Source organism: Agelaius tricolor, unplaced genomic scaffold (assembly GCF_023055355.1).
Source record: "Agelaius tricolor isolate 1412-34295 unplaced genomic scaffold, bAgeTri1.0.p SCAF_17, whole genome shotgun sequence".
Classification (NCBI taxonomy): domain Eukaryota; kingdom Metazoa; phylum Chordata; class Aves; order Passeriformes; family Icteridae; genus Agelaius; species Agelaius tricolor.
This window is the reverse complement of record NW_027269277.1, coordinates 11,224,435-11,244,331: the sequence shown is the minus strand read 5'-3', so window position 1 is coordinate 11,244,331 and position 19,897 is coordinate 11,224,435. Positions and strand designations below refer to the sequence as shown.

The 19,897-nt window shown below is 41.0% G+C and overlaps 1 protein-coding gene across 5 annotated transcripts in view; it reads right to left on the bottom strand.

The window, feature by feature from the left end:
• Positions 1–16,487, bottom strand: part of VBP1 (VHL binding protein 1) — a 39,498-nt gene extending 23,011 nt beyond the window's left edge. The window contains exons 1-9 of one of the 5 annotated variants that reach the window (XM_071442439.1): positions 16,025–16,487; positions 8,382–8,524; positions 7,129–7,204; positions 6,186–6,288; positions 5,901–5,994; positions 5,685–5,796; positions 4,550–4,656; positions 3,892–3,933; positions 357–442 (exon numbers count right to left, since the gene is read on the bottom strand). In XM_071442439.1, the coding sequence (XP_071298540.1) occupies positions 357–442; positions 3,892–3,933; positions 4,550–4,656; positions 5,685–5,796; positions 5,901–5,994; positions 6,186–6,288; positions 7,129–7,204; positions 8,382–8,524; positions 16,025–16,157 (896 nt within the window). In that variant the 5' untranslated portion in view covers positions 16,158–16,487. The remainder of the gene's footprint in view (positions 1–356; positions 443–3,891; positions 3,934–4,549; positions 4,657–5,684; positions 5,797–5,900; positions 5,995–6,185; positions 6,289–7,128; positions 7,205–8,381; positions 8,525–16,024) is intronic. The other 4 variants (XM_071442442.1, XM_071442445.1, XM_071442441.1 and 1 more) reach the window with 4 other exon arrangements.
• Between the last annotated feature and the right edge of the window lie 3,410 nt (positions 16,488–19,897).

Here is a 19,897-nt window from a genome sequence, read left to right as displayed (position 1 = left end):
AATACCCTCCTATCTTGAGTAAGAAGAGTATCAAAATCTAAACACCTTATAAATGTTACAAGTCAAAGGACCTTAAAAAAGTAGAAACTAAAATGAATAATATACAATATCTCAGCTCAGTGGTTTATTACAGCATAATCAGAAATCCATCTGAGACACAGGCAGACATACCTACACTTCAAATGTGGCTAAGCTATCAGACTAGTACTCACTAGATATTTCATTTATATTTCTAGGAAGATACATTCAGAAGTGAATAAAAATCAAGAATAGCACATGACTGAATCCTGAAAATTGTTAGAATGACAATGGCAAATCTTTAGTACAGGCACTGTTGTAATTCATTGGGTGCTCACCTGCTGGCAGCAGAGACTTCCTTTGTTTTCTTTCCCTCCACAGAAGCCAAATGCTGTTCCAGTGCCTCAAGCAAGCTGCTGGGTGCCTAAAATTAAAAGTATTTATAAAACACTGCTTCTATCAACACATCATTGTTTAGTACACAGATTGTTTTTAGTTGGTGAGAAAACCAAACAAAATCTCACACATCAGTAATGGTGCCTTTGGGTCCTGCTGCCATCCTACACACCCAAATTCCATCTACTCAGTGGTGGTTCCTTAAAAGGAGTGGGATCACAGGGGCAGGAGGGAAGGATTCCCCACAGTGGCTCTGCTTCTGTGCATGCAAGTCAGATTCTTGGTTTTGGCAACAGTATTTGCTGTGTTAGAATCAACTGAATAACCAAAGCTGATGAAGCACTATTCCCTTAAACTCACAGAAGTCCCCAGACAAAGACCTGGCATTTTAAATATATTTTCCCAAGTAACAACAAAAACCCAGTCACTCTCCATTCAAATATTTACAGTCAAAGGCTTGCAGTAGAAACACCTGACAACAGCAGGATGTTAGGTTTGATAAAACAGGGAATCCAATCCAATCTGATCCAAGGACACTACTGCAGAATGAGTAGCTTTTCAACATGTAACTGTACAATAAACCAACTCAATTACTCTAGTGAAATAAATCCTGCTGCAGATTTAGATGAAGGGAATGTACCTCTAAAATGTAAATCTATTTGCCAGCTCAGTCCTCCTCACTTGGCAGGGTTTCAGAGACATTAAGCCTCTCTTACCACTTGCCAACTTTCAGGAGGTAGAACAGATATAACAGGCATTGTTTGGAGGAAAAATAAACTTGCCCTTGCTAGCCTTCTGTACCAAAAGCTAGAACAAGGCATTTCCTGGAAAGAGGAAAATATTATTCACACAAGGCTTTGGCAGGCAAGCTCCCCTTTGAAATACTGAGCACAATTCTACCTTCCCACTTTCATTGAAGACAAATTCAAGCTAGATTAATTCAGGGATGGGAAAAAAAAAAAAGGCCATCAAAATAATCCTATAAAACTGCTTGTCTTAAAATGAAGACTTGAGTTTATATATTTCTTAAGTAGAGCAAGGTAAGCTAAGACAGTGTAGTTACCTCACCTCAGGTCATGAATAAATTCAGCGTTCGACCCAGACAGCTAAATCCCAAGAGAGACATTTTGAAATAACCTTTTGGAAAGGTATCAGGGACAAAAAACCCAAACCAACCAAACAAAAACAACAAGTAAAAAACCAAAATGAAAAAACCTCAGTCAAACTAAACCTCCCCATACTTTTATCTTTCAGAAGGCACAGTAGCTTGCAAAAGGCATTGCATGGCACAGCTGCTTAGATAATCTTAGTAACAGGAGACCATGCCCTAATTCCAGAAAGCTTCTCCTCGTATGTTTTTCCTCCCAAATCCACTCAAACTTATTTGTATGGAAATGCATATTCTGTACTTACTTTTTTTAAAACCCTCTGAACAACCCCCTCAACCACAAGAACTAAACCAAACAATCCAGTAACCTCCTCTGAACTTTCTCACTACTGCAGATAGCCAACAAAACATCAGACTTGGAGTGAACAGAGTAGTTTTAGATCAGAAATTATACCTGGGCTAATCCAGCCACTGACTTGAGAAAGGCTGTATTTCATGATTCACCTCCATCCCCCACCCCCCAAAACACAAGACAAACTAACATCCATACAGAGGGAAACAACCCAGTTATGTTCATGAAACACAAGAACAGCTATTAACAGAAAACAACATCAACAGGGCACCTACAAAGGAAATTATTTTCTTCACAGAAACAGGCAAAAGTGGCAGTATTAAGAAATTACAGCAAATTCTTTTGAAGTGGCACTAAATGGATGGACAATTATTCAACTCATATTAAATGCCATGAATTTTTCTGTCTAAGTGGAATGTTTAATAGTGGCACTGACTGAAATTGCCAAAATGCACAGGATGCTGAGGTCTACCACCAGCTCAGAATTGCTTTCCTCATGTAAGTGCTCTTACAACAAAACAGCTGAGCTATTAGAAATAAAATGTTGTGGGCACAGTAGATATTAAGTATTTTCTCACTGAAAGTTTCAGATAAAAAAAAAGCAGCAAAATGAAGTTAAATACCCCTATTCCCAGTAAATAAAAAAACCCCACTTGCTTTCAAGAGCCTTTTAATGACCCAATTAAGTGGCCAAGTGCACACTAACCCAGTGAGGTATAAATAACTTCAGTATAATGTGATTAGCATAATACAGCCCAGCTGAATACTGCAGTACTAATCAAAAGACAAAGTATGACGCCAAGATCAAACAGCAACAGAAAACTTCAAACTACTGTTTTCAATCATTACCTGCCCTTACCCTGATGGTTTCAGTCATAGTTCCTTTATACCACATAGGCAAGTTCTTAAAGTGATTAATGTTAAATGCTAGGAGCAAGCATTAGAGATCTGTGCTTTGAAGCATGCATTATTTCAGATGGAAATCATACTGTAGGCAGTAATGAACACCACTGACAATGGAAGTTTGTGGCTTAGGTTTGATTTCCATATTAAAAAGACACTGATTAAGGTTAGGCAAATCTTCACACTAGATGTATTTCTCATGATTAGTCCATGAAATTGAATTTCAAGAAGCTAGTGTAGGATTAGATGTGACTGTTCAAACATTACACATTAGATTGTTAGTTTGTCACTGACTGCACTCCATCAGCTCCAGTGCTCGAGCTCTAAGGCACTGCAGTTTGTGCCCCAGTCTCCTCAGGCTGTTTACTGCATGCTGCAGCTTACTCTGCACTACAGAAATAATGACACACACTCTGCTCTGTTGGGCTGGCCCTAGGTGAGAAATAAAACATCCCTATAGACTGAAGGGACTCACAAAGAATAACCCTGTTGACCTCTGTGGACTATCAGTGTTTCCTGTTCACCAGGTCAAAGCATTTTCTCACCTCCCTTCTGCCCCTCAGTTTATCCTCACTGGAAGGTGTTTCCCTGCATTCCACCTTTCAGACTGAGTTTTCCAGCACACAACCTGCACTGCACATGTCCCTCATACTACTGAGTAAAATAAAAGCCAGCATTAAGAGCTGATGCGGAAACATCAAATTTATTCTTCAGACTTAAGGGGACAGAAAAAAATTTCAACTGAGCCAGCTCAGTGCTATCTTTAAGTGTGTTGGAAGACATGTAGTGAAATAGAAGGCTTTCCTGTAGGTATGGCAAGATACTTCTGCTTACTTACCAAGGACTCCTCTGTGATAAAAACCAGAAGTTCTTGAAAAATATTATTTTCTGTGGGTTTTATTGCTTTAAATGACCAAAAAATCTCATTAAGAACTGCAAAGTGTAATTATTGAATACATTTCATCCATGTGAGAAGCTACTATACATATTTCCCACATATAAATACATGAAAGAGAATACAGTCTCAGGACAAAAGATTACTATGCTACATACCAACCTTTAAAAACACAAAGAACAAAATAACTGGGTAAATCAATATGCAATGTACACTGACCTGAGTAAGATCTGGAATGTCACCCTGATCAATTCCAACTTGCTGGGTTTACAAAAAAAGGGAAAAAAAAGTACATTATTACATGCAGTGCCAATGAACATAAAAACCAGCAGTGTCTGAAAAACCAGCAGTGTTACATAGAAACTAGTATACTAAAAAGGGATATTCATAATTTTCCAAACTGCTGCAAGTTTCACTAGGAACACACCTTAGAAATCAAAACTACATTAAACTGCATCTCAAGGCAAACTCAGCTTTTCATCCAGCCTAACTTTCATGCAGAAAAGCCTGCTAGAAGCATTAGAAACAGCCACATTGCTTACTGGAACTAGTTATCAATTTTTAAGTACTTACAGTAAAGGAGAGCCCTATAAATATCTTTAAATAGACTGTAATAGTCAGTTTATACATTCTGGAGCATTCATAAAATTTATGACAGTTCAGAAAGTTTATGATGTGGTCTGGCTAATAAAAAGGATACCCAAGAATCCCACTCCATGTTAACAAGCATATACAAAATTTAAAATATCTAATCTCTAGAAAACTTCCTTGTATGGTGAAGTTAAGCAAACAATTTGTTTCAAGGTGTTTCTATATTGATTGTGTACCAATACAGACAGCTAAATTATATCCTTTCCATACACATAGATTTATTTACCTCTGCTACTTTGAGGAACTCTGACAATTTGGTCATTCTGGCTAGAAATTTTTTGTAAATATCCAAGCCTTCTTTGCACTGGTTCTTCTTCATATCAAAATATCTTTCTGAGGATGCAAATAAAACTCTTGTAAGATAATACCCTCCCAGGCAAAAAGCTGACACAGTATTATAGAAGTCAATTTGACACAAAGTTCAGTAACATGACAGTAGTAACTCAAAGCTATTCAGATATTCAAGCTTATAGGAATACCTGAAATAATAAGTCAGTCAATACAAAACCACTGATTTTTCTGTTTCTGTGTGTTAGACTATAATGCAAAAATTTATTAAACATGGATGTCTATCAGTGCACATCATTAAATTCGGTATTATGGTGAATATTTTCAAAAAGTCAGTTTTTTTTCAAAAAGCTGGCAATGAGACAATTTACTTTATCATTTGAAAATATTCCTGGTATTTATTTACCTTTTTAGACCCTGTATCAATACATTTTGATACTGAAGTGGCTATGTATACTGAACTGACCTACCAAAAGGAGCATCAACCACATCTTCTACTTTTTATGGTTTTGCTCTATATACTTACAAATATGGCACTGAGTAAAAATTAATGGATTAACAGAACAAACTGATGGCTTCATTCATAAATTCGCTTAAATAGTAATGAAAAGGCTTTGCTAAGAGCTTATCACCCTTTAAAAAAACCCCTCAATTTCATCTCATCAGCTCAGGCAGATTCAGGTACCAGTCAAAGGTGACCAGTCAAGTTTTAAAGAAAGAACAGGAAAACAGAATTCAGCCATACTGTGAGTATATTAAATACTCAAAACACCACATATCTCACCAAACCTTTACAGTCCAATTGCAAAGGTTATCCATTGCACTTTCATGGCATTTTTGTTTCAGTCTCACCAATCACCCTCTCATTTCACTTTCTGTTTCAATATGCATTCTTCCAGGTAGAAGTGGATGTGTGAGCCTATGCTCCTGGTCACTAAAACTAAGACAGGCTTCATTTAACAGCAACAAAGCAGAGAAAATTTATTAAGAAACTGAAGTAATGAATTGTCTATGTTCTTTACTTTTTTCAATATCTTTCACAAAATTCAAAAGCTAAAAAAATTCTCACATACCTAAAAGATTAATAATCCCCTCATTGTATGCTGCAAAAAGTCTAATGGAATCTTTAAAGAGGAGCATAAAGGCAGCATTTATAACACCATTTGTTAGTTCATTTGGATTTGCCTGTGTAGAAAGCAATGAGAAAATAAATTAGTATTTAACAAAATAATGAAACTCTCACTTCAAAGTGAGAGAATGTTACTTAACACTGAGCTTAAAGTACTTACATCAAAATCAAGGAGTGCATCAAGCTGGTTCTGTATGATTGGAAGGGTTTTCAGAAGCTTTTCAGGATTCATAGTTCTCATCACTCCATCTATCCTACAGAGTAAAGGACACACATTTACAAAATACAGTGATTTCAGCACACATTGTACTGTTTCAACAATGCAATATTGCTTCAAAGGGCCAAAAGAGCACCATTCTATGACATGCTCAAGAACAACTGAGTTCCTCCTTGTCCCACCCCCTGTAACAGGAAGGGTCAAACACAAGTAGCAGAGTAGCCTTACCCTCTTTTCATTTTGGTGAAGTCAACTGCTACAAGTCTATATGAAAGTGCTTTTTCATTCAAGTATCTGCTGTATCGCCTAATGAAGGTAGACATATCATAGCCTAGAAGTTAAGCATTTGTAAGTTAGACATTTTGAAGGGAAAACTGAAGGTTTTCAGTTCTTTTCAAGAACTGTTCTCCTACTAGACTATTTTACATCAGCTTGCATAAAAAGTCCTTCCTAGGCACCTTCCAGGATCTTGAGATGTGACATTAGTTTCTTCCCAATTGGCTAAGATTGGGAAAGCATTTTGTGCAATTATGAGAATAAGCACCTAAACACATTAGAACATTAGACAAGAACTGAGCATGAATGCTTAGGCTAGCACCAAGCAGTTATTGCTAAAATGTACTTGAAATTAGAATAAAAATGTATTCCTAGTAAAATGCTGAAGAGATTGGTAACTTATCTGCCATCCCTCAAAACCCACATGAAAACCTAAAAGTTTTCTACCACGAGCAAATAATTAAAGGACTTATCAGAAATTTGAAGAAGTTCTCCCTATTTATACAGCACATCCTAGTTACCATTCCATGCACCTTAACAGTAAATATTTACTGCTGAGTCTTTAAAATGCAACAACAAAAATTATTATTGTACTGATAATTCATCAGGTTTACTCTAATGAGCATTAAGAGCTCAATTTGTAAGATTTACAGCTGTGCAGCTGTGTGTGCAATGCTGCATACATTACAGACAGATTCCTAGTACTCACCTAGGTAACTCAATGTCACTTTACCTGTGTCTACATTCCTGGCTGGACATTCTTTGGTGTCTCACAGAATAAAAATCAAAACAGCCTTCCACTTAAATGTCATTTAGCTCCTAGTGTGCACCAATGCATGCACCATCACAGAGAACAAAGGAGTAGAGTGATCTCCTTCAGTGAAAAGATCCTTACCCTGCATGGCACTTTTGTCCAGGTAGTTATTTAGGTTGAACAAGGTGTTCCGGGATGCAAGATACTGGATAAAGCGCTGTTGGTGAAGAAAAAATGGAGAATGTAATTGTTGTAAGAGTAAAACATAGAAGCATATTACAAGCAAACTACACTTACCTTGGAACTATTTCTAGTAACCTCTATGTACAATAGAAATCAGTTAAAAGGGGAAAAAATTAGAGGAACGCCTGAAAATACTCATTAGCAAAGCCTCTGATGCCCAAAACTTGATTTGGCAGAAATATAAATTTAAACTAAACAAAGAGACATCACTGCTCATGAATAAAATACAAATAATCCTAGAGGAAGCTGCCTAGTTAACTTTGTACTTGAGAACAGACAAGCTGGAAAACACAAAACAAAAATACTATTTGCATATGCCAGGCTCCTGAAGTTTGCTGTAGCTCAGCTGCTGCAGTGTGAAGAGCACACTATGTTTTACAGGTCATTTCTATCAAGTTCACAGAGCTTGGCAGAGAGCAGGAACACCAAGCTCTCACAGCAGGTTAATGGCTGGAAAGCACTTCTAAGAATTGTCACTTCAGTGTTACCAGTGGTGAACAATCATTTCTTAGGTCAATGACCACACACAGCTTCAGGACTGTCACCTGAGCAAAGTTTAGCTTTTAACATAAGGCTTGTGCAAGAGAGGCCACATTTCTAACTCCATGTTATTGACTAGGAAGCTTTGAATAAATTGTGATGAAATAATTTAAGTGAATTAAATGCAGTAGAACAGTGCTTCAGAGGAATGCTAACAGGAACAACCTATGAAGACTCAGCCCATTACATGATGTCTTGCAAGATCAAATATTCTAGTCACCATATTCGTGTCCCTTTTACCAAGTACTCTTTCTTATCTGTTATTAGGTTGGCTGCACATTTACAGAGTGCTAACAAGACTCTTCTGCTGTGCTCTTACTGATAAGTACCACCCTAATGAAGTAAAGCTCATCAGAAGTCTTTCAAGCCTTTATTCTAGAAAGGTCACTCATTATTCCCTCACAGACCAACCCAGATACCTGCAGGTAAACTGCAAACACTGATATATTTTGGTATTGAAATAATGAAGGAATATTTCTTTCTTCTGGACAAATACTTTAGAGCTATCAGCAGAGGAAAAACAAAGTCTTTGAAAATCTAATGCTTTACAGATTGAGATAATTTTTAAAAAAACTGTCTAGTAGGCTTTAAGAGAACAAATCATGTCTTACCTCATTTCCATACATCATGAGGTGGTGTGTTGTAATTAGAGCTTTGAACACTACAACCCAGCTACTGTTTGCAGTTCTTTCAAAGAGTGTATCTGCCAACTGTGGAATATTCACATTCATTTCATTTGTGCACTGTATTAGATCTAAATGAAAGGGAAAAAAAAATCAAAGCATTACAATGAATTACATGCTCAGAGGATCAACATGTTATTTTGTGGTTTTTACATTGAGAATTCATACTGGAAGCATTAACTTCAGTTCTTTAAGAAATAATTGAGGTTTTTCCACTCCTTGCTCAGATTCACTACATTTTACTGGAACACTATGTACGAACTTCAATGGCATTTTAACAATTTTATGGAGTCCCAGTATCTCATCAATAAATAACCTGTTCCATTAAAATGGAGCCCAGATTAGTCTCTGAAAGCCAGTGTGAGTGAGCTGGGTGGATGTGTGACCTTCTGGATGCTCAATGCCCAAAGCCACTCCATCTAACCCAAAAAAAGAAAATCTGAGAAGTGACAAAAAGCTGAGACATCCCAACGTCATGAGATCAACAGGCAGCACAACCCTGCCACTCCCACCTAGGCCTGGGTACTCACACCTGATGGCAATGAGATGCTATGAATCTGTAAAATATGCCTCTTTTCTGTAAGAATTAAGAGCAAGAATTTGCATCTGCACCCTCCCACTTAGCTTAAAAACACCTGATCACAAACCTATGAGTATTTTGTGGTGGATTGTGGTAGGTCTCGGGCTTTCATACAAAAAAGCTCTTTGTGTCCTAGACTGACAATAAACTCAGTAGTAGAACATTAACTTGGGAGGTCAGAGACAGAGAGGTTCCAGACTTTGCCTGAGATTTAGCACAAAACCAGGGCAGGCTCCAGCAGACACATGGGAAGAGGACTTGCCTGAGAAGGCTGAAGAAGGCACTTGCTTAGAAAAGAGCAGAGAACTGAACCCAGGACTACTCTAAGCCCCTCAAGACATGCACATCAGACATTTATTTTCTCTCTGTGCTAAATTTGGCTCAGGTGTGATCAAAGTACACCCTAAGGACTGGGCAAGGCCAGTAAAACAAACATTTGGTTTGAAAAGCTTCCTTTGTGGCCTCTCATTTAAACTGAGCCTGTGAGCAGCCCACTGGCAGCAGAGCCCAGTGCTGCTTGTGCAGCTTGTCTGGATGAGGAGCTGAAGGAGGGCAGGTGCCTGGGCAGCAGCTGAGAGCTCTGAGGTGGTGGCACCACTGAAACAGCCAACTGCAGCACGTAGAGCACAGACTGTGTCATCAGAAGCACTTGAAATGTCAACTTAGAGCTCACACATTGATAATTTAGGACAAAATATTTCACAGAAATACTGCACTTAAAATTCGTGTCTTTCTAGTGCACAGAGTATATTACAGATGGACTTTAACTAAAGATTGGTTTGTTAAGACAAAGTCCGTTGATTAAGAATTGCTGTTTAAAATAGTTTAATAACCAGAGTAATTTTAACAGAGTACAGAATTTTAGTATCTCATCAAGGTAAACAGCTATAAAATGCAAGCTGTAATAAGTTACTAATTTCATTCAGATGTCAGATTTCCAAGCACGTACAAAACATTGAAGCTGGGATGAAAACTTTCACTCCTATTAGCAACACACAAAAATGCTGAGGTAGCTGCACAAAAAGAAGAGCAGCATAAAGCAGCTTTAAGCAAGCCATACATCAAAACCTTATTGCTGAGTAGTATTCAATTAGTTCAATATTTACGAATGTGAACTTTCTCAAAACCCAAGTATTTTGTTAGCTACTGCTCCCCGCTCATGGTTATATCACCATCAGATGCTCTGTCAAATTAATAAGTGCTTTAACCTAGAAGTCCAAACAGCCTATAGGCAATTATTGCCCCATATAATGAAGCAACAGCCTCATCAATTGAATGAGGATCTTGTTGTGACATTTCTAAGTAGTTATCTCAAAACATACTAAGGCAACTAAGTCCTCCTAAATCCAATCAGTTTATAATCAGGTATTATAGAAATACATGGAAAATACTGAGCAGTACCTAAGAGCAGCAGCTGCTGTGTCTGTACCCCACACAGAAATGTTACAGGACTAGTAAAAGTCCTACCCTCAGTTTATAAAAACGAACCAACCAACAAAACCCCAACCAACAAAAAAATCTCACAAACTCCTTCCAGTGCAATTAAAGCTAGGTAACAGTTAAAGAAATTCCATTGATCTGCTGAGGTCAAAGACCACACAGCTTATCAAAAATATTAATTCAGCACACACAAAGTCCTTTTGCTTCATATAACCAGTAAGCAAGTCCAATTTTTCACTGAAGAATTTTCAATATTAAATGTGCTTATTAAATAACAGATGAAACTAGAGGGAATATCCAGGTTAAAAACCAAAATCTTGCTGCTCTCCAGTCAAGCTAGTCATTCGTATTTTGCCAATGCCCCCCAAAGATTTGTGTCCTGTCACCTTCCCTCAAGCTAAGGTCTCCCAGCAGATGTTCCAGCAGACCCCAAGATGATGCCAACACAGAATCCTTTACACATTCTTATCTCTGTGACTGCTATTGAGTGTTCTCACGGTGCTGCTGGGGCACAATGTGACAGGAATCCCAGTGTTACACCTGCATGCAGTGCTCTAACTGGAGAGCTCTCCTTAAGCCCCACATCCATAAACCAAGTTTTTCTTTATGCCAGAATAAAGGTTTACTTCCCCAGGAAGCCATGCAGATCTCTCCTGTCACGGGCCAGTAACAGAGTGAAGCTGACAGAGCTCTGCTGCATTTGAGAAGCTCTTTTGTTATTGTTTCATTCTCAAGTGCGGACAGTTCTGTGCAAGATACACGTCTGTCCATTTCAAAAGGCAAACAAAATTAAACACCCCACATAGGCAGGGCCACTAGAAGTCTAATTCAAGCTGTGGCTGAGTGAGCTGCCACCCCATGCACTCGAGCCATGCTGAGGACAACACTCACTGGCTGCCCTGAAGACAATTTTTACAGGGGGTACCCAGCACAGCCTGGCCTTTGATTCCAAACCTCCTTCAACAGCCAAGCACTTCAGTCACAGTTACCAATATCAGAGAGAACACATGCTTAGACAAACAAAATGTCTCTGAAATACTAAATATCCTAAATAATAAATATCCTAAATATGCAAAAAATGTCAGTGCATTTTATAGGCCAAAACTGAACTTTCTTAAGAGCATGTTGCAAAACACCAAGTTTAAAAATAAGGCAGCTTCAATAAGGCTACTTGAGGTAATTAAAAAAAAATATTTTACAACTAGCAATAAAAATAAAGCTGGCATTACATTTTAATCCTACAATTGAGATACATAAAAAGAAATGCAAGTGCCATTTCTCTAACATGATTCTTCTAAGCCTGCAATGGGAGTATCTACATAGAGACAACTGCAGGGATCTATTACAGCTGGTGGCACAGAAGGAAGAGGCTATTATCCCATACAGCTGGAATAGAAAGGAACACATGCACCTGAGAGACTGACAGCTGGGCAACAGTAACAGGGATGTTGGCAGCAAACACTGGAATGAAATGCACAGGGTGAGTGATGCTCATTTTCTTATCGCAGTACTTATATAAACACTTCACAACTCCAAGCATTTTGCCAATTACCCAGAGGAATCATTTCAACTGCAAGTGAAACTGCAGCACTATTTCTAGAATGGAATTTAGAGACATGTTAACATCACACAGGGAAAAAAAAAAAAGAAAAATGAAAATAAAATAAAATAATAAATCTAACAGCTTTAAACCAGAAGAGTACCACAGGGGTTTTTCAAGCAGCCTGGAGGAGCTGTGAGAATCTTAGTGCCTAGAAGAGTACTTAGTATTTCCTTCCCACAACTCATCTGAAATACTGGCACATCATCTATGAAGCTATACAGCTCTCCAGAGAACAGCATAAATCCAGATATTAAAAACAAAATTAAAAATACATATATCAGGTTTTTGGAAAATTCTCAGAAAAAAAACTGACATACTTTTCAACTTTTAAGTAATAGGAAAAGCCCTAATTTTCTTGAGTCAGGAATCTCTCTCAAGAGAGCTGTAAATACATAAGATAAAGGCAACCATAATAGTTTGATATTCATGTATTTCTTTCATTTTGTCACAGGACTGGAACTGCTTTAAGACAGATGTAAAAATTAAGACCATTTTCCTCAGTCCCAGCAGTCTTAAAAAAATACATTTTCTTCTAGAAAGTTGCATCATAGATGGCAGATTACAAAAATGTAAAACATCAGAGCCACTTCAGCCAACTTTCTCAGTGTAGCCAAGGAATGCAACAATTTTTGCTGGAAGACTTAAAAGACGGCATTCAACTGTTACAAACATTGTTTTGCCCATGTTTGCTCATAGTGCATGCCTGAGAGCAATCTTGAAATTTCAGTTATTGTATAACAGCTAAAGCTGAATTTTGAGTTACTTTACCACAAGCAAAGCAATTCAGCTATTCTGTCCCACTTCCCCACTAAACAAGGACACAGGACAGATAGCCCATAATGTTTTAAGAAAAGCTATATACAACCCCCATTTATAGATCCCCACAATATTAACTATTTTTTTGTTCAAGTTAAATTTCCTCAATTATTGTACTGAAAAACTTCACAAATTGCTAAAGAACTTCAAATGAATGACAGCCACTAGTCTGTGTAAAGGATTCAGAAAAAATGCCTTTGTTCTGTATCACAACTTGCACATCTCTGCAAGACCCACACTGCATCAGCATTCACCTGACAGTCAAAAGCTCAAGTTGCCAAAAGAAAGAATGGGCAGCACCAGAATCACAGTGCCAGAATTACCACTTCTTAGAAGGCTTCCAAAGCTTGTATATATATGGGAGTTTTAAGTTTTGATTAATAACATTAACTACCTCCCCCTCCCCTGTGCTTCTTTAGTGGGTTGTATACAAGTTAAACAGAAGCTGTTTCTTCATTACTGTGTTAATTTAAAAGTTTAAGCTGCAATTAATTTAGGGGTTTGTTTTTTCCAAGTTTTGGTCTACACACAAGTCTACTCAGCCAGTTACCACCTTGGCTACATCTTTAATTTATTCTTTTCTCTTTTGATTCTTCAGTGGTTAGACAAGAGGATGTTTGCCTCCAAAGGTGTAACAGCCCCACTCTGCTGTAACCCAGACTCTGAGGGCTGAGGGAGTGACAGAAATGTCACCAGGAAAGAAGAGACAAAGACCTTCAGGTGCTCCACTATCAGCCTCTATAGAATATTTTATATTATCTGAAAATATTACAAAATATTACAGAAACAGATCTGTTTACTTATTTAGGACACCATGACCTACCTTAAAAGGTAAATCCCCAAGTATGTCCACTGACATTGCTTAGGTTTTTGGGGTGGATTTTTTGCGGGTGTTTTTTCACTCTTGAAGTAAAATATGACTATACTACTCAGCAGTTAGTAGTCAGATAAACCACAGGACTCTTAAATACTCACAGACACTGTGTCTGTAACACCTTTCTGTAAAAACCTATATTCTAATACCACAGTTTTTCTTGCTGAGGAAACTTGGCAATAAGGGGATTTTAAGAATTAATCCGAACAGAGGGCACAAACTGATACTCCTCCACAATCCCTGATACAACTGCAGCAACTCTCAAAAAATTGTTCCTGGTAAAGCTTTTTCCTGAGCAGCAATTACAAATAATACCAGATGGTGCAGCATTTTGAATGACACACACACACACAGTGACCAGAGTACAACCACCAGAGTTTTACATTAAATCTAAGCTATGCTTTCCTTCATAATGTACTTAAATTGGGAAGCACTTGCACTGTATCTTGGAAAAACATACTGTATGATTTTTTTTCCAGAGATTGCAGTATTTTGTATCTACCTGCTCACATTTAATACAAGTAAGTCTTGTGTACAAGTGAAAAAATAAAAATGCCACTCAAAGGGTTGCAGATGTTTGAAAAGCAGTGCCTGGGTAGGCTCAATGAAGACAGGAGCATGGTCATTGGGAATTTTTAAACCCTTCCAGAAATATTTAAGGTACCATATTTCACATCTTTTTTTTTTTCCCACCCCACCAAAGCATTCCTCTATTTCAGAGGAATACCAAGTGACAGTAAGATTTTTGTCTGTCTTAGGCCAAAGTCTGAGCAAATGAATTACACCAGAATAGAGAACTCACGTGGCACAGAAGGGGACTGTCAGGAGACTGACTGACAGCTCTGAACAGCCTGGGATCAAAAGGAACTTGTTAGTCAAAAGGCAGGATCAGTTTATGGTGTTCTCAAGTAAAGAATTGTTCCATGTTTCCATTTTCTTCTTTTGTAAGGGTGACATAGCTGATGACATTATTTCAATAGTATTTTCAAACAACACACTACCTTTTTTAGGATTCAGAACCTTTCAAACTATTGAGCAAGCTGTCACCACTTTCTGGCTTCCTGTTATGTTGCCATTTCTGGACTCAAAGGTTACCTCACTGAATTTGTACCACAGGAAGAACACGAGACCAGAAGAAATAAGGTAGCTTTAAAAAGGTATCTTTAGAAAACAAATTGTCAGTTACCCAGTTTTAAGGCTTTTCATTTCAACACAATAGCTGCAATGTTCACTACTGTAGCTGGATGCCACCCATTCAGATCAGTAACAAATGAAATATATATTTGGCTGGTTTTAACTGTTTGATCCACACCAAAAGCTCTCACACAAGCCAGTATGAGCAGACCAGTGTCACAGGGTCACACATCCCAACTACCCTCAAACAATATAACCCAAAACGCTTCTGCCGAGAGCCTGAACCAGCAGCACCTTTAGTACCATCAACTTGCATGAATCCTGCAAAACTACCCGCCTGCCTTTGAAGAAACCAGCAAAAGGCTTCAAGCCTTTTTTTCCTCTCTTTAATGGAAACATACTTATTTCGCTTTTACAAGCTGCAGAGCGGGTATGCTACAGAACGTACAAGGTTTGTGCATTTCTGAGCAATCAGACAGGAACTCCAATTGCTACTCTGTTACTAAAGCGAAGCAACACCACTGGCACTTCTGTAGATTTCAGGGTAACTCTCTGCATCTTTTGGGGCAGACAAAGAGGTTTTAACATACTTAGTTTAAACATATTAACGGCAACACACTCTCATCCAGAAGAAACGCACTGATCAACCTACGCCCTTCCCTTTTAATCTTTTACCTCGTTTTGCGATTTGTAAAACAGAAAACTATGGTATTTCGGGAAATGTTCGAAATGTTTAAACGGCTGTAGTCGACGGGATGAACAGAAGAACTAAACAGTGCTTAAAAAAATTAAATTCTGCCTTGCAACAGTAAACACACCTTTTCCCCAGGTGTCGGATTAATAAGCACCACTGTATCAAGAGCACAAGAGCTAAGCAGCTCTCAGCGGGAACAGCTCATGAGCTTGGAATATTTTCGCTCCCCGGGCGCGACCAGGTGTTACAAACCTCGCTCCCTCCACGTGGAAAATAAGTTCTGGAGATCACAGCAGTGAGGTCCACCCAGATTTACGCGACACCCCCTCCGTGCAAGCGGCCGGCTCTCCCCTCTCCCCCGCCCGTGCCCGACGGGCTGCCCCAAGCTCGGAGCTCCAACTCCGGGCCCACCCGGCCGGCTCCTACTCACAGTCCAGGTGCTTCTTCTTGGGGCCCATCACCTCGTGGGTCGTCGCCTTGCACACAGCCTTGGCGACGGCCGAGCCGGTCACGCTGTGCTGCGCCGCCGTGATGCGGTCGGTGATCGACTGTCCCGACATCATCGCCGCGGCCCTGGCGGCGGCTCCGCCGCGTCCCCCCGCAAGGCCGGGCCGGCGGCTCCCCCGCGGCCGGGGGCGAGCGCAGCCTCCCGGAGGAAGGGCGCCGGCGGCTCCCTCCGGCAGGAGCGCTCGCCGGGCTCCGCCTCAGCGGCTCCTGTCGGCGGCCGCCGCCGCCGGGGCTCTTCCCGCTGCTCCGCGGAGCGCCGGCGGTGATCGCTCGGCTCCCGGCACCGCTCGGCGCTGCCGCCTCCGCCCGCGGGTGCGCCCCGGCTTTCCCTTTCACATTACGCTCACAGACAAAATGGCGGCGGCCGCGGCGTCAGGTGACCGCGCGCCCGCCCCGCTCCCGCCCCGCCGCTGCCGAGCGGGGCCGGGGCCCGGGCGGGTCGGGGCCGGGAGAGGAGCGGGAGCGGAACGGGGCCGGCAGCGGGATCGGGGCAGTAGCCGAGGCCGCCTCTCACGCCGGGCCTCAGGTGTCCGCGGGCGGTGGGACCCACCCCCGCAGCGCCGAGGCGCTCCGTGACTCGCCGCCCCCAGCACCGGAAAATCACACAATCAGCTTGGATGGAATAGACCTGTGCGATCATTGATCCCAGGCTGTGACCCAACACCACCGTGTCAACCACACCAGGGCACCGAGTCTTTTCTTAAGACTTTTCTTTCTTAAACACCCCAGGGTCGGTGACTCCAGCACCTCCCTGGGCAGCCCATTCCAGTATCTAATCACCTTTTCTGTGAAGAAATTCCTCCCAATGCCCAACCTAAGCCTCCCCCGGTACAGCTGGGGACTGTGGTCTCTGTTTCTGTCACTATCTGCGTGGGAGACGAGGCCGCTCCCCGGCTGGCTGAGCCTCCTTTCGGGGAATTGCCCGCCGGCTCTTTGTTCGTGGGTGGGTGTGAATGACGGACGGCACCGGCCGGGCCCTCACGGCTGGGGCGGCGGGACAAGCACCGGCACGGGGCGGGGGCCGAGGGGAATGATCGAGATGAGATTTTCATCACAGACCACAACGGTTTGGGGTGGAAGGGACCTCTGAGATGGTCTGGTTCCACCTACCTGCCATGGGCAGGGACACCTGCTAGACGCGGTTACAGTAGTTTTTGTGGTGATGAGTTTTCCTTTCTCTTGTGGACTTTACTTTCAGACGCAACGTCTGGGGAAAAAAAAAAAAAAAAGCCCAACCTCTGATGCTGAGCCTGTTTCAAGGGACTGTAGAAGCATTTAGGTTGGAAAAGACCTCTGAGCTCATCGAGTCAAACCCTTAACCCAGCACACCCAAGCCCACCACTAAAACCTGTCACCAAGCAGTGCCGCATTTACCTGGCTTTTAAATCCCTCCAGGGCTGGTGACTCCACCACTGTCCTGTGGAGCCTGTTCCTGGGCTTGACGACAGTTTTGGTGTAGAAATTTTTCATACTATCCAATCTAAACCTCCCCTGGCACAACTGGAGGCTAATTGTCTTGTCCTGTCACTTGTGGCTTGGGAGAAGAGACGAAGCCACAGCCTGGATGCCGTGGAGCTCTACTCACATGGAGCCAAACCACTGGTGGGTTCTCAAAACCTTTCCAGCTACAGTTACCCAGCACAACCCTGTGAGGGAAATCCATCCCAGACAGACCCAGAGCTCTGACAAAAGAATGCAGCATCACTAATACTCAGTCAGAGCAAACATTTCCCAGGCCATTCCACAGAGGAGTATTTTTTTAACTTCTGCATTTATAGTACACTAATATAAGTGTGAACACTCATACAAACAGAAGATAGAACACAGCAATAGTTATTTTTACTTTGAAGTAAAAATACAAAAAGTAAGGAGAGTAAAAAGTAGGCAGTTGAATATGAGTGTTATAAACAAAAATCTAGCAGCTTCTGACAGTCAACTCATATTTTAGGGTGCTGATTAAAACTGTATTGCTTAAATTATCCCTAAAGTGAAATACACCATAAATATGTGGGTAGACTGCCACAACACCAACCGTTTGCTATTGCAGTACACATATAAAAGCACTAAAGCAGGAAACACTTGCACTCACAGTACTGTGTATTTCACTAGTACATAAAACTTTTGTCTTTTCATAATATTTGTACGATATAGAAGGCATTTCTTAGGTGCTTCAGCATATTCCTTATTTATCATGACAGGGAACAAGGACTACTGAAATATCTTCTTACCAACTTATGCTGCACACTTAAACCATCTTTGTACCGAACACAAAGGTTTATACATTCCCATTAACAAATGTTCATAAGAACAGGCTACAGTTTGAGCCCATCTTTCAGGATGGGTGCTCAGGGCAGGAGAAGCAGCATGTGAAGTTCTTGGGCACCAACACCAGCTTGGTTTGTGTCATCATTGCAGTCACTCAATGCCTTGTGAAACTCACTCTTTTTCAGCCCACTTCATTCCTGGTGGTTGCTCCCACTGTGGTGAGTATGCAGTGCTCACCTTGCCATCTTGGTGGCTGTGTCCAGAACAGAACATTGCCAGGACCTGCTGTATCAAACCCTCTCTCTTCCAGGTGGATTTAACTTGACTGCAGCACGTTTCACAGCCATGAATGACCGGTGTGATGGTCTCCATGGTCAGGTCCCCTCCTTGACCATGAGCCCATCTCTATACTCAGCTGGAGGGATGGGGAGAAAATTAAACTTGAATGCCAGTACACAGCACAACCCTATGAGGGCTGCTGTGGGGAAGATCAGCTCCATTCCAGCCAGACCCAATAAATGTAAAGAGAACAACAAAGGGGAGCAGGGTCAGCAGCAGAGATGTCTCTTTTGATACCATTGAAAAGCACAATAACAGTGAACAAATATTAGTGAATGAACTGGGGTGTGTAATATCATGAAGGAAGGATTTCTATAGACCTAAGGGCATAAATGCATTAATACATGGTCACTGATATTAAATTATTGAACATTTCCTGTGCTGGGAAAAGTTACAACCTCTTCAGTCTCACTGGCAGCAGGCAATTTCCAGCTGCCTTATTTTTGTTTTAAGGCTTGTAGTTTCTGAGGAAAAAAGTGATCTTGAATCTTCAAAGCCTGAGGGAACATCAAAACAGTAAGAAAAGAAGAAATGGAAAGATTAAATACACATTAAAAATGTCTACATCTCTTTGGGCCTGTCTAAACAGGGAAGTTCTTTTGCAATAAAGGAGGGTGTGAGCTGAAGCACAGCAGCCATTCTGTAGTACCTCCTTCCCCAGCAGGGACTCACTTATTTTGTTCTGTTTCAGAAAGGCTAAATTCCACATAAAAGTGCCTGAGTTGAGTGTTTTCCCTTAGCCATGGTTCTGTCTTTACTCCATGTGCTGGTCAGGCCCAAATCTGAGTTCAAATCTCCCTCTTCAGTCAGTGCATTGACTTGGCCTGGGTTCAGGCCATCCTGTGCACCCCCTGGTTGTCTGCAGGTAGAATCACAGAATCATTTAGGTTGGAAATGACCTTTAAGATCATTAAGTCCAGCCATTAACCCAGTATTGCCACGGCTACCACTAAACCATGTCTCCAAGTACCACATCTACACAGCTTTTAAATATCTCCAGGAATGGTGCCTCCACCACTGCCCTGGGCTACCTTTTGTCAATGCTTGACAACCTTTTGGTAAAGAAATTTTTCCTAATATCAAGCCTGAACCTCCTCTGGCACAACTTGAGGCTATTTCCTCTTGTCCTGTCCCTTGGAGGAAGAATCTGCCCTTCAGGCCCTGATGTCTGCCCAGGCTCATGCAAAAGCCT